This window comes from Glandiceps talaboti, chromosome 13, assembly GCF_964340395.1.
Source record: "Glandiceps talaboti chromosome 13, keGlaTala1.1, whole genome shotgun sequence".
In the NCBI taxonomy this organism is placed as follows: domain Eukaryota; kingdom Metazoa; phylum Hemichordata; class Enteropneusta; family Spengelidae; genus Glandiceps; species Glandiceps talaboti.
The window spans coordinates 15596679-15612960 of record NC_135561.1 but is presented as its reverse complement, the minus strand read 5'-3'; the positions used below and the strand labels follow the sequence as shown (position 1 = coordinate 15612960).

Sequence of the window (16282 nt, the reverse complement as noted above, 5' to 3'; positions counted from 1 at the left end):
CCTTTTCAGACATATAAATAACCACAGAATCACATTTAGAAGAAATAGACACATATTTTGATATAGTATAATAGCAATAACCCCCGAGAAGGCGGGTATACACTCGAATTTGGTACAATTCGCTCCATATAGCACTCGCCATTCGGCTCGTGCTATATGTCGCGAATTGTACCAAAATCTCGTGTATACCCGCCTTCGGCGGGGGTTATTGCTTATAAATTGGGATTCAATGAATTGGATAATGTGATGGAGTAAAGATGTTGATCTCAATTCCCCCCAAAACATCATTAGGTGAATCCATCATGATCTACACGGTTACAGTCAACTTGTACAATGAATAACATCCAGATTACTGCAGTGACCGAGACATGGTTTAGTGATGAAATTAGTGATCAATAAGTTGCTATGGATAACTACCAACTCTATCGAAAGGATCGCATAGACAAGAGAGGAGGAGGAGTGTGTATGTATATACACACCCACCTGCATCCCAAACCACTCGGTGCCCAACTCCTAACAAACACCGATGATGTTGAATCAATTTGGTGCACAGCCCGCCCACATTGGTTGCCAAGGACAGTGTCAAAATTACTTATTGGCTGCGTCTATCATCCACCAGCGACGAATGAAAGGAAATTGAATGACAATATCATATCTATATAGTGGACCAAGTCAAATCCAATGCCCCATATACCGGAACAATTATAATGGGTGACTTCAATCGAATGGATGTTACAAACATTTCAAACACTTGCCAATTAAAGCAGTTAGTAAAATCTCCAACCAGACAAAACGTGGTTTTAGACTTGACACTCAGCAATATAGAACGTTTTTACAACAGGCCGATATCACTAGCTCCACTCGGTACCTCGGACCATGCAACTGTGATAATGTCATCGATAGAAAAGCTGAGAGTGTCATCAAAGTCGATCAGAACACGCCCAACAAAAGACTCAAATATCAGGCAATTCGGTAAGTGGGTCACCAAACATGACTGGGTGGAAGTTTTCCAAAACAAGACATGCGAATTCGAAGATAAGACCAACAACAACTACAACAGCAATCAACCAGTTCTTCAGAGAAAAGATTATTAAAGTCCACTAATCTGATAAACAATTCATGACAACAGCAGTTAAATCAATAATACAGAAACGGTAGAAAGCATACAGAAATGGTAGAGTACACTTGTATAATATAGGAGAAATAAAGTCAAAAAAGCATTTGAGTCGAGCAGGAAGACGTACTATAAGGAAAAGATTGGTAATCATAAAGGCAATATCCAGGTTCCTATTGTAAACTCACATTTTATTTTCATGGACGATACCACAATATCAGAACATTTTCATTGCTATGATTCCAGTAAATCTAACATACAAGATGATCTAACTAGAATTTTTGACTGGTCTTCCAACAACAACAACAACAACAACAACAACAACAACAACAACAACAACGACGACGACGACGACGACGACAACAACAACAACAACAACAACAACAACAACAACGACGACGACGACGACGACGACGACGACGACGACGACGACAACAACAACAACAACAACAACAACAACATGAGTTTAAATCCGAAGAAGTCTTTTTCGAAGACTGGTGTAGATCTCACTCATCTTGTTATTGGTCAATCTGTACTAGAAATTGTTAATGTTTACAAATGCTTGGGACTAAATGTCACCTACAACTTGAAAAGGGATGTACATATTAATGAAATCATAAGCAAAGCATCCAAACGTCTACACATCATGAGAGTCCTGAATATGTACGGTGCAAACAACTAGGACCTAAAGCTTATTTACATTTCTTTTGTCCCTTCCTCCCTAGAATACTCCAGTGTTGTATGGCAGGGAGGACTATCAGACAAACTCAGAGCAGCATTTCGTAGGAGAGTGCCCAAAAGAGGGCACTCCGTATAATATACCCATTTCAATCCTAGTCAGACTCTACAGTTATATCGAAACCCTTGAGAATAGACGTAAGCATATTTGTATAGCGTTTGTATCCTCTATACTTAAGGGTGATCACAGACTCCACCACCTGGTGCTGCCCCCAGTTCAACACAAGTACAGTATCATACACGTAATAATAGAAACGTCACTTTCAAATGTAGGACCAAACGAAAAGAAAACAGTCCTGTTGTCTGTAGTGTTATGTTGGCTAAATAAAATGTCTCGCTTGTGGATATTCATTGTACATGTATACGGTTGTTGTTGTTTTTTTGTTCGTTTGCTCGGTTTTGTGTGTGTGTGTGTGTGTGTGTGTGTGTGTGTGTGTGCTAAGCTTTTATCTTGTTCTCCGTGTTCAGATTTTTATTTTTGTATTTTAAATGAATTTTTTGACCAGTGTTTTTTTTTTCTTTTGAGTAAGCTCTTTTTCTATTCTTATTTTAACTGATATGTAAACTCAAATAATTTGACCATTTCAGCATGTGGTCATAAAACTGTTTTAATAAACCATCTATTATTATTCAGTCATCGAAAGGGCCTCATCATATACCCCAATAATTTCGGTGTTCATGAGTTCCATTGGCTACCATGCTATCGATCGATCGCCTACTTGGACCCCCAACGCGCAAAACTCACAGACAGATACCTTATTAATACATCGGTACAAAGTGTGTATTCAAACTCAATAACGTTCACATGCTGCCCACACTGTCGTTACCCATCCCTCGAGTAGCCTTACCTACTTAACTGACATAACGTGTTGATCGCTGAAATACTGCCTGTTTCACCTCACGTTCGTAACATAAAAACTCGTATACGAACAGGGTTTCAACTAACGGCTTCGTTGATTGCACCTGTGGCTCTAGATCTCATAACCCGTATATTTTTGGTTTAGTCTGTTTACAGTCTTAACCCATACATTGATGTGTCTTTCTAAGACAGCACAGAGTTAGTCAATGCCACCATTTTAATATATCTTTGGATTAATTTGATCAATGGGTCATCTGCTAATCTCGTGACTGATTGTATGATCTAACTAATCACAGTATGATATGAAATGCCGTCATGATGACGTAATCACCTAGCAACTGAGCCAGGTCTATGACTCACAGTTCCATTGTAGCAAGTCCTATCATCACTGCACAATGGTTGCCGTCCAGATGTGGAAATTCTACCTGATGACTTTGGCATTCTTTCTATTAAAACCGTACGATGTTGAATGCCATATCAATGACTTTAAATTCGAAGATGCCTTAAGAGGAGTGAGGTCGTTGGAAAAAGTGGAAATACCTAGCGAACTTGAAGACATTTCAAGCAACAAAGATTTGATGAGACGTATTCAAGTATTTATGTCAAATGTCCAGGCAGATAGTTATAATATCTCATCACAATGTCGTAATGATACTGACGTGTTCATGAAAGACTGGCCTGATCAGAGGTATGCAAGACAAAGTAAGTAACACCAAACCTAATGCATTATTATGTTGATAGAACTGTGACTGAACACGTTCAAAACAGTATAAGAGAACTAATAAGAAGTTAATACTGAGAATGATGTGGGTGGAGTTGATATGTATGAGTAAAACTTGAACTTGGACTACATATTTCGTGCTAGCCAAGAGTTTGGTCTCACGGCCTCACTCCGAAGCCAGGGCTAGGAGACTGGTGTTGCCACAGCGGACCCAGGAACCGTGTGACAAACAAAACAAAACAAAAAATAAAAAAATAAATAAATAAATAAACTATAAAATAAATGACAAATGAACAAGCAAATGAACGACAAGTATAGGGACAAATAAAATGATTAAATAAACCAGCAAATAAACAGATACTCATGGGGGTATACTATATATGTTTTTTGCACCAATCACTACTTTGCTTGTTCATTTGTCATTTATTTGATAGTTTATTTATTTATTTATTTATTTATTTATTTATTTATTTATTTATTTATTTATTTATTTATTTATTTATTTATTTGTTTATTTGTTTGTTTGTTTGTTTGTTTGTTTGTTTGTTTGTTTGTTTGTTTGTTTTGATTTGTTTTGTTTTGTTTTGTTTTGTTTTGTTTTGTTTTGTTTGTCACACGGTTCCTGGTCCCCTGTGGTGTTACCAGCTCCACTGTCAAAGCCCAAGTTCGAATCCGCGACTCTAAGGTCGTTACAATAACTAAATAACTCTTAGTCACAAATAGTAGAGGAGCTTCCTCAGATACCAAAATTGCAGGCATAATTATAAATATTTTAATCAAGATTTATTTCAATGAAATGTGTCGATATCTGTTAATATATGGTATAATAGATAGGCACGTGCTCATGACTGGTTCATAGCTTTTTGAATAATAACAGATATCAACCAGAAATACGTCACATTCTGAACTTTCACCATTTATTATATATAAGCCGTGATTCCTTTTAACATATATATCTAGATGAAATGTGTTCTGAATACGATTAACAAGATGGTTCCTATTTCTATCTACCATTATAAAACATATTTATTAACACGTCAATTAAGAAATCGTACAATCTTCAGAAATATCTATATTTTTTCATCTTTGTTGATCATAATTCTTTACTATGATTGGCAGGAATTTACCTTGAGCATGTTATGTAAGGCAGAGATCAACAATCATGACGAACCTCTAGTATACGTAAATACCAATTTTGCATAACGCAGTTAACAGCCATAATGATTACATTGATGTATATTGAAACTTGATTTTTACAAATCAGGTTATACACCACATTTGTGTTCATAATTTCATAACCTGATGGATATTTTTGATAAGAATGTAGGTTATATTGTATGAATATACATCAGTAGTCATTTGGTAAGGTATCCTGGGATTTCGGATTTCGTGAAATGTTTCTAATAATTGGCCTAATTGCACTCAGAACAGTAACAATCAATCAATCGACCGACCGACAGACCGACCAACCAACCAACCAACCAACCAACCAACCAACAAACAAACTGACCTCCATTTTCAATTGAAGCAGTAGAGTTCATGTGATTGTTTAGTTTATTGATCAAAAAAAATTAAATACATTATTCACAAGACTTGATATGGCCTGTAAACTAACAATTTCCATCCTTTTCACAGTGTTTGTGTCATTTGGCGACCTCCCAGAAATCATACGACAGTTTGAAACAACTTTGTGTCCCCAAAGCTTTGGACAATTTGATCTCTGTCGTGCTGTAGAACCAGAGGCTGGATTACATTCATTTGGTGCTGAATATTGTACTGCCACAGTTGCAGTAAGTATTGTCAGTAATTAATTAAGAATATTTAACAACTTTCACTCATTAGTAGTTTTAAAACTCATGTCATTGACAACATTACCACATGTATGTATGTATGTATGTATGTATGTATGTATGAAGGTACAGGTAGGCAGGCAGACAGCACGCGCGCTTGAGTATGTGTGTGGGGGTGTGTGTGTGCATACGGCAAAAACTATATGATCATATACATATATCACAGATCTACGGTCATTGTGTCTTTTCAGGGTGTCTTTAAATGGGGCGTTTGTTTTCCAGACAGCTGTAATGGTGATGACGTTACCTATATTTTGTCTGAAGGTAATACTCATTTCATTACTTTTTGTACGGGTACATGTACATGAACACAATTTCTCATATCGTCATTGGAACAGGAGTGGAATATTAAGAACTACCAGGGCCCGAAGGGTGAATTGATTTGATTTAATTCGAGGGTAGTCTAGTTTCTATACGATTCCTTACCATGTACACTTCCACTTTAGTTAGAGACCACGTTAGATTCCAGACTTTTGGGGGATGTTGTAGGGAAAATATTATTGGCATATTGCTGTTAGATTGTCATGTTCCTCATTTGATACATATTAGCTTGAGCCTGATGGTAGTAAATACTAAATGTCAGTATGGGTGACCTTTCATCTATAAATAGTATTGTCACTAGTTATTATCGACACCATCCCCCAATTGCCCATTGTACAATACAAACCGGAAGTGCGTAATATAGCACCCTCTAGTGTTGAATACGAGTGTGTTCTTAATGATCTATTACATAACCAACCATGAAAGATGGCTTCACTGCGAATTCAGTTAATCATAATGATATATATACACTTGTCAATTCTGTTATTGAAAGGAGTCATTCTTTCAAAATCCTGAAAAGTATCTGATACAGTGTAAGCTAATTCTATGCAATTTTGATAAACAGTAAGCCTACAGTACTAGTTTAAAACGGCACTGAAAGACAAATGCGTGTGATTTGGACAGGGCTTAGGCAGTGTTGACTGTACGACTGTACATGGGAGTTATGTCATCCCTCCCTCCACTATGGCACGAAATATAATGCACTATCATTATAATGTATGTAAACATAACATTCTAATCTTGTATTATTAGGGAATAATATTATCTGAGCTGTCAATATTAATGTTGAGATGGAATCTTACTACAACGGGTTTTTATATAAGGTTATTATAATCTACAGTTCCTGTGATAACGAACATAAATTTTACGTGCTTCAAACGCTAATTTGAAATTCTTCATATTCTAAACAGGAGGCGGTCTACCCGTGGAGAGTACTGTATGCTACGAAGAGCTACCTTACCTAACTGGGGACTATATTTGCATGTAAGTGATTCTTAAAGTATGTATATCGTAGACGTGGGATGTACAGACAGACAGACAGACAGACAGACGTCATGTTCATAGAGAGAGAAAACAGAGAGTAGGGCTGGTTGACAGACAAACAGGTAAATATGTAAGAGGTTGGCTGGCCAGCCGTTGTGCATCTAGAAACATGTATAATTGAGTACATATTTCCCACCGGATACATTGCACTTTGTATTTCAGTGTAATATGTAGTATCCTAGTTTGCTTAATGATCATTGGGACCGGATATGACGTAATCTGGCATAGGAAACTGAAGAGAGAGTTGAAAAGAAGTCTTGAGATAGAACAAGATGGAAATCTGAAACAAAAACTTGTCGACAGTAAGATGACAGTTGAAGAGTTAAAGAAAAAGAAACCAGGTATGTCGAAGTGTGTTTGGTAATTGTTTCAGAAATATGTGTGTGTGTGTGTGTGTGTGTGTGTGTGTGTGTGTGTGTGTGTGTGTGTGTGTGTGTCAGTCAGTCTGTGTGCCTGTCTGTGTGATCATTTTCACAAAAAAACGATTGGCTCAATTCGAATGAGATTAAAATTTGTGAAAGTCCCCTTTTCTTGTTCAGGAGATAGATACGTGATAGGAAATTTTGGCAAGGAAATCAGCATAACTGGTATGAACAATTTTCGGTCAGTTAATCCAATGTTAGCCCCTGTTGAAAATAAAATTGTCTATTCAGTCACTCTCTCACCGTTGGTGGTGCTATTTAAATGGTGCATATACGTTTCCAATGGCAGAATTCAGATCAAACCAGGCTTGGTATAATGATCTACAGTTTTCACAAGAGCTGCAAATACAGATGTTCGATTGTCTATGTATAAGTGCAGATTTGTTGTTTACACACACACACACACACACACACACACACACACACACACACACACACACACACACACGTACACACACACACATACATATAATACCATATGCATTTAAACGTTGCTCAATGGAGCATTATATACAAAAATGGCTACTTTAAGATGTATCGTCGTTCTGCATGTGCTTAACAGTTACATATTTTATAAATATAGGAAAGTTTGGCCAGTTTCTACTCTCGTTTTCTGTCATAACCAATGGTCGTAAGTTACTAAGTACAGAACAACGTGGTACAAGTACTCTCGCTTCTATCAATGGAATTCGAGTCATCAGTATATTCTGGGTTATGTTAGGACACTCGCTGTCTTTTGCAGTCGGCCTTTACTGTAAGTAAATTTAAGATATTTGGCTTACCACTTCAAATAACGTCATTTCATTGCTACTCATCCAACATCAAATAGAGCATTATGACGTAGTAGCTCACTATTTGACGTCACGTCACGTCACGTCACGTCATAGGCTAGACTATAGTTCCAATATACCCGTGTGTACTTACGATTTACACTACATTATCTTCACACATTACGTACGACTAGTCAAAGTCCTTACCCTAGCACAACATCACATCTGCAGCTACCCCGACATAAACACGTGATGACGTCCTCACGTGATTTTTAGTGTCGTATCGCTGTTCTAATTGAAAATTAATGAGCAATTTTCTGAAAGATCGAAGTGAACCAATTATACAACTGCCTGTCAATTTGTGATGGACTGCAACTCATGACATGCGCCGTTTACCCTTCACATAGTCTCGCCCAGCATGAGGTTTAGCAAGAATAACGGTAAAATATTTGACTTTTACTAGACTTAATGTGTGAAGATAACTTTAATCGAAACATGGCCGTATTGGAACTAGACTACTCATAGTCTTATTCTTTCATCAATATTCACCATATCAATTTGCAGTGAATCTTCATTTTTTTTCTGCAAGACATCAAATCAAATCACAACGTTTCGATTCTTTCACGACATGACATCAAATCGCATCTCATCTCGACGTAATTCACATTGTAACATCAAGTAATATCTCAGTAAATCACAGCACACCAACTTACAGCACAGCAAGTCACAACATACCACACTACATTTCGCCACAATATATATAGACAACAACACCACTGTCTGACTTACTACTCCAGATCACATCATATAAAACCATGTGACATCACTCATCCAATCATATTATATTCATTCACATTTTTAGGGTCACGTGACATCTCACCACCAGTTTACCGCATTATAACAAAACTATGCACACCATTTAGTGCACCAAATTATCACCCATCTCACAGAAATCTGCATTATGTACATATACATCACCGTATCAAACCGCACCTCACACGTGTTTACATCATTTTTCCTAATTAGTTGCTAGTCCTGTTCCGTAACATTAATAACATTTGAAAACACTACGTCACAACTAGTGCATCACTTTTTGTTAAGTCCTTTCGATGTCTGTGCATTTTTTTTGATAGCTAATAACCGATACATTATAGAAGTTCCCCTGAAACGGTTTTCTTTCATGGCCGTCTACGGTGGTGAATATGCTGTGGATACATTCTTCCTTTTAAGGTAAGGTAACATATATAGCAGTGAACGCATGCTTTAAAGTTTTGTTAATTATTTGATGTAGTCAAGCTGGTGAATATTATTGTCAGCCTTTCTCATTTTACGATATTTTTGTCTGTTATGTATGCATGTATGATATGATATGATATGTTATGTTATGTTATATTATGTATGTTATGTTATGATATGTTATGTTATGTTTATTATTGTTTATTGTACCGAGCTGCGTTAGCACCCTCGCGCGAGCAAGGGCAAAATGTTTTTGCTTTTTAAAAAAGTTGACCATAGTGGATAAAAGGTATTGACTCTAACGCTATATATTACCACCCACCTGTGTACCACATTAAACAACATTTGTATTAGTGAACTGAGAGTTCATTTTCAGTATTACTATGCTTGTGGAATGTCTGTTTCTTGCATGACTCGTGTGTGCATATTTCATCTCATTAATATCCATTATTAACAACCATTGTATCACCTTTCCACAGTGCATGTCTCGTTTCTTACCTTACATTGAAGCAAATGTACAAGAACAATGGAAAGATCAACTGGGCCCTTTTCTATTTTCATCGTTGGTGGCGCCTAACACCTGCCTTCGCATTAGCTGTATTAATTAATTCATCCGTTGTTGTGCACATCGGAACGGGTCCAGTGCACAATGTCGCACTTGTGGGCTTCCAACAACTTTGTCGGGATTATTGGTGGGCTGCATTGTTGTATTTCAATAACCTTTATCCATGGCCAGGAGACCTGGGTAACATGGTGAGATACTACGTTTCTTACTTTTCATTAATCTGTTGATTACTGAATTTCAAAAACAAGAATTGTTGACCCAATCTTTGTGTATTCACACCGCTAAAAATACACGAGGGGAAAGTTAACTAAAAGTAGAACATCTTAACATATAAGAGAGATGCTTTGGTGATGCCCACTTTCAATTAAACTAATGCTAATTCAACAGTTGACATTTGTACTACATTTCTTTTAGGTTGATGGACCACAAACATCTTTAATTATCTTCCAAAAAGCCAGTGTGTAATACTAATCACATCGCAATATATCTAAAGCTATACAAAATTATGATACGATAGATAGATAGATAGATAGATAGATAGATAGATAGATAGATAGATAGATAGATAGATAGATAGATAGATAGATAGATAGATAAATAGATAGATAGATAGATAGATAGATAGATAAATAGACAGATAGACAGACAGACAGACAGGCAGACAGACAAATAGATAGATAGAGTGATAGATAGATAGATAGATACATACATACATACATACATACATACATACATACATACATACATACATACATACATACATACATATATAGATAGACAAATGAACTGATGTAAACTTCCAGTATGATCAGTATACATACTATCAGCAAGCTAGCTGTAGATATTTCATGTTATGTTATTATATACCTCTAACCCGTATCAATTTGTTGAAATTGTTAGTTCTATCTGTGCAATCATTTCCTGTGTCAGACCCTGGCACACCTTGCTCAAATAAGACCATAATGACGTCTATCAATTTGACCAATTATGAACAAAGTGATACCATACATCTAAATGGAATCTAATCTAATCTAATCTAATCTAATCTAATCTAAACTAACCTAACCAAACCTACCCTAACCTAACCTAACCTAGCTAACCTAATCCCTAACCCAACCTAAACAAACATAAACAAACATAAACTAACCTAACCTAACCAAACCTAACCTAGCTAACCTAACCCCTAACCCAACCTATACAAACATAAACAAACGTAAACTAAACTAACCTAACCTAACCTAACCTAACTTAACCTAACCTAACCAAACATAACCTAACCGAGCTAACCTAACCCCTAACCCAAACTAAACAAACGTAAATAAACATAAACTAACCTAACCTAAACAAACCAAACCTAACCTAACCTAACCTAATCTAACCTAACATAATCCAACCTAAACTAACCTAACCTAACCTAACCAAACCAAACCAAACCAAACCAAACCAAACCTAACCTAACCTAACCTAACCTAACCTAACTTAACCTAACCTAACCAAACATAACCTAACCGAGCTAACCTAACCCCTAACCCAACCTAAACAAACGTAAATAAACGTAAACTAACCTAACCTAAACAAACCAAACCTAACCTAACCTAACATAACCAAACATAACCTAACCTAACCTAACCTAATCTAACCTAACATAATCAAACCTAAACTAACCTAACTTAACCTAACCTAACCAAACCAAACCAAACCAAACCAAACCTAACTTAACCTAACCTAACCTAGCCTTACCTAACCTAACCTAACCTAACTAAACCTGACCTAATCTTATCTAATTTCATCTTACTCTTAGTGTCTGGCCCACACGTGGTATCTACAAGTTGACATGCAATTGTTTATCATAAGTCCAATCTTCCTTATTCTGATGTACAAGTGAGTATTCTCTTCCTGTACATTTCAAGTAAGGTAACGCATTCTATTTATCATTTTCTCCTGGTTTCCAAAGATTGTACATGTATATTTACATACTTCTTTTTTCTGGTGGTATACAGTTTGATTCAAGTCACTTCAAAATGATTTCGAAGTAATTATGATCAATATGATGTCGTCCCTGTATTATGAATATTTAATATCGAGTTAATATTACCAAGTGCAGATATTACAAGTTTTATCAAACTACACGTGAAATGTACAAAAATCATGATCATTACTGAAAGATTAATCTGACCATGGTATCTATAATATATCAAACAGGTCTTTTAAAATTGGTACAAGTGCAATGGCATTCTCCACGGTAGCATCTATTGCTGTTATAGCTGGGTTAGCTACATACATTGGATACCCTATTGGAGGAGGCGATGGAACGTAAGTCTTTTAACATTATGTGTCTCTGTCAATAATGGTGTGGAATGTTGTAGCTGCAAAGCAGAATATTAATTACATACGCCAGAAAAATAAAATGAACGTTATCCAATCCTGTTTTCTTCTCATCTTTATGTATACGCACCAAAAAAGTTTTCTACTCTGTAACAATGTATTATTCGTTTAGGAAAGGTCTGTGTCAGTGAAGACGCTACAGTCAGACAACATACATGGGTGTGTATACAGGTGTATATTTCGGTCTGACTATATCTGATTCAGAAAAAAAAATTAAAAAGTTTTTTTTTTTCTAAAGCGCCTTTTCTGTTCATTAATTTTCAAAAGCACTGTACATACAATATATTTAAAAGCATAGTAAAACAATCAAACAAATAGAGCTAAAATCAACAAACTGGTTACAATAATTACGAAAAGGCTAAAATGACACCATAATCTCATGTGTTTGTACATGCACTTAAGCATTAACATGTGTGTGAGATATGCTTGCTACAGTCTTGAAATCTGACCAAATGTACAGACCTAGTACAATAACTTGTATACCATACCTCTGCATACACATCTGTGTGTACATTCTTGTACTCACAGCAATGTATAGTCAGAAATTACAAACCTGTACCCATGCCTGTGCAAATGGACGTATTACCTGTCTGTGAATACATCTATACAGATATACATCGTAACAGCACTTTTCACATACCCTGTCGCTGGATCTGCGCAGGGTCAGTTGCATTAACTATTACTAGAATGGCTGTTTTAACACTGTAGGCTGCTTTTATGAAACTTCAACTCTCACATTTCGAATTACCTTCCAGACTGAAATTGGAAAAGACAATACACAATAAAAATATTGACAATTGAATTGTAAAAGATGAAAGTGTATTTTTCATATTGTGATATAACTGTCATATTAGGTTATTCTAAGTTCAGCTATGTATTAAAATACCACCTTGTGACACATTCTATCAACTCTGTTTCCATAGTTACTACAATGATAATAGATTTGATAAACCACCTGGTGACTGGATCTATGGCAAACCCTATGGTCGTGTACAGGTATACATGGTTGGGCTATTCCTTGGATATGTACTGTGTAGATTGAATGGAAAACAGATTAAACTCAATAAGGTAAACCCATTTAGATTGACATGCTTATGAGCTGAACTTACCGCAGGGTTATATTAACATGTTCGTCTGTATTATTGGTAGATTTATTCTTTAATACAAGTCATTTAATGTTTAGAACACGGTTGTGTAAAAATAGTGTGATCTTTCTTATAATTGATTATACTATCGAAACTTAAAATCCTCCACCATATCAAAATTTTAGATCAGCCAATATATTAGTAAAATGATAAACTGCATCGAGATGACTTTTTGTTTGAAACTAGAAGATAGGCTTTATTTATCAAAGCCCGAGTTAGGCCTCATGGCCTCATCGCAAAGCCAGAGCAATGATAGATGTTCACCGCTCGGCGGTCAAAACTCAAGTCATTCAAAAATGCGATGCTACGATCGTTACAATAATCAGTAGTACAATAAGTCACGCATAGGAGATGAGCTTCCTAAGATAATAATATGTCATGCATAATTCTGAATTGAAGCAATGAACTAAACTTGAATGACATCTCCAGACACTATAGTATAATTACTGTATAGACACCCATGTGAGCTATTTGCTATAAAGGATAGTCATTCCCCTAACTAGGTATTTGGCGACATGCATAAACAGCATCATACACATTAATTAATGTTATAAATCTTCATTTTTAGGTTGTGAATTTGTTGTGCTGGGCACTAGCAGCTGGTGTTGCACTGACAATAGTATATGGAATCTATCCAACCGCTCATGGAGCACATCCTGACCAATGGATTGCTGTTCTCTACCTGGCCACGAGTCGATTTGCTTTCGTTGTGGCCGTAGCTTGGGTTATATTTGCATGTGCTACTGGCAATGGTGGTAAGTCTTAGATGTGCTAATTAGAATGATTTGCATGTTATTTATTATAATTTTAGAATTGACAAATCAATATTCATGTACCACATTGACAAATCTCTTCGCAGAAAAATATTGTGATTTTGTTAGAACATTTGTTACATGCCAGATGCTTGTTTCGAGATATGAAGACAGATTGAGATAAAACTAATGATGTCTGTTGATGAGTTCTTAATATTTCGATACAGATACTATTTAGAACAAAAAGCTTTCTTGATCTACGTACAAAACCATTTTTCCCAACCGTTAACTACTACTTTTCAAAACAAATCTACATGTATATGTCTGGATCTTTATAAAATCGGCAATGACTCTTGAAATTGTGGCTGTCTGAGGGCGCTGTTTATTCATTATAACCATGATTATTATTGTGTGGTTATCCGTGCCAAGAGTATTCGACTTACTATAACAACACCCGGACGATATTGCATTGTGTGTTTTACGAAGGTTAAAATCAAAATGAAATTATTGACTTCTTACAGATGTAGTAAATACATTATTGTCTTAGAATGCATAACTCCCATTGGTTCGTTTCACCCACTAGGTATAGTTAGTGCATCCATTCGTAACGTGTTTCATATGGTAATTAATGATCATTATTGACTCCCTAAAGTCCACTTAAAACTTCTAACATATGGATTCCATTCAACCTGTTGTGCATGTTTTAATGTTTGTGTATCATATATTAACTAGTAAATAATAAGCTGTATTGACTCCTAACAGGTCCTGTGAATACTTTCTTGTCTTGGAATGCATGGATCCCATTGGCTCGTTTAACCTACTGTGCATATTTATTACATATATTTGTGATGTATCTATACCTGACAAATCTCAAGGTCTTGATCCACTATACTGACATTACGGTGGTAAGTTCAAGGAAATTCACAATGCAAAGATGAAAAAAAATATTTTGTCTATAGTCACCTTTTTGTGTGAAGAAAATCTCGTCCCGTTCCAAAAGAGATTTGACGAGAACTCAATAAAGCCACCATTGATATACCAATGGAGAATGGTCAGAAACGAGCATGTCATTTTAAATACTCCATTGTAACAACATGCCTAAGATTTACCACCCACCATCCAGAGCATGACTATAGAATATCGGGGTTGGATATATGTACTCTTTAGCGCTTTTATTGATTACTGTGTTTCTTTTTTTTACAGACATATATCTTTATAGCCAATGTGGTGGTATCATATTTATGTGCTTTCGTGTACTCCTTGGCTATAGAGTCACCAATGATTGGACTGGAGAAACTAATGTTCCGTCGATAAAACTGTTCTCATTCTGATGAATTTAATATCAGAAAGACTAACGGTTGTAAAATGAGCGTGGATGATTATTTAAATTTGTATTTGAAGAATGTTAGGTACAGGGGAAAACTGCCACGACAATTCCCAAATTATTCTCAACGTTAAAACGTGTATGACAACAGTTTCGATCAGTTTCCATAGGAACACTATTCTGTCAGTGACTTCATGTATTCATGTAATAAATAGTCCCAATTTGACTTGAACTTTGAGTTTAACGTGATCAGATCAGATACGACAATTAAAGAATTGAGAAGAATAAACTTTATAATTGCAACATCACATCCGAAAGGGTTGCTAATGATAATGATTGCTAACATAACAAGTCGACAGAGAAAAAAAATACATTTTATTAAAAAGATAAGACGTGTGTCAAACTAAGCAGTGGGATCTGACTTTTATTGTAATAAATGATAATAAATGATACCACGTGTCTGATCCATGGATATATGCAGAGTCTGAGAGAGAGAGAGAGAGAGAGAGAGAGAGAGAGAGAGAGAGAGAGAGAGAGAGAGAGAGAGAGAGAGAGAGAGAGAGAGAGAGAGAGAGAGAGAGAGAGAGAGAGAGAGAGAGAGAATTGAATTCGTGAGTGTGTGTATGTGTTGCGGCGGATATTATAAGTAATGTGCAATGTATGTATTTGTTAGGTACATGGAAGTGTTATATCGATTCATTATATTACATTTCATGTACAATATAGTTTTCACATGGAGTAATCGACTGTATTTCATGTTTGTTTTGAGGCAATACGCTTAGTGATAACCCCTCTCATAGAGTATTTTGGTCCTTGTCACTTTAAAAGAAGTATATATGGTGTCATTAATAGACATCAACATGGTAAATATCGTTTGCCAATGCAATGTATAGATTACGTGTAACATGTGTAAGGAACTGTAAGTACCCAATTGCAGTAGGTGGAGCCAACAAATGAATTCTCATAATTTAATTGGAACAGCCAAAAATGGTTACTATATTGACATAGTTTTTAGTTCTACAGACGATGAAGGCAA

The 16282-nt window shown here is 35.9% G+C and overlaps 1 protein-coding gene across 1 annotated transcript; it reads left to right on the top strand.

Annotated features, from left to right (window-relative positions):
* Positions 1-3106: 3106 nt before the first annotated feature.
* Positions 3107-15236, top strand: LOC144444332 (uncharacterized). Its single transcript, XM_078133745.1, has 12 exons — positions 3107-3413; positions 5068-5222; positions 5474-5546; positions 6515-6587; positions 6810-6988; positions 7653-7823; positions 8973-9069; positions 11843-11953; positions 12949-13093; positions 13739-13925; positions 14685-14827; positions 15126-15236. Exons 1-12 carry the CDS (start codon positions 3107-3109, stop codon positions 15234-15236), a joined length of 1752 nt encoding a protein of 583 aa, XP_077989871.1.
* Positions 15237-16282: the final 1046 nt, after the last annotated feature.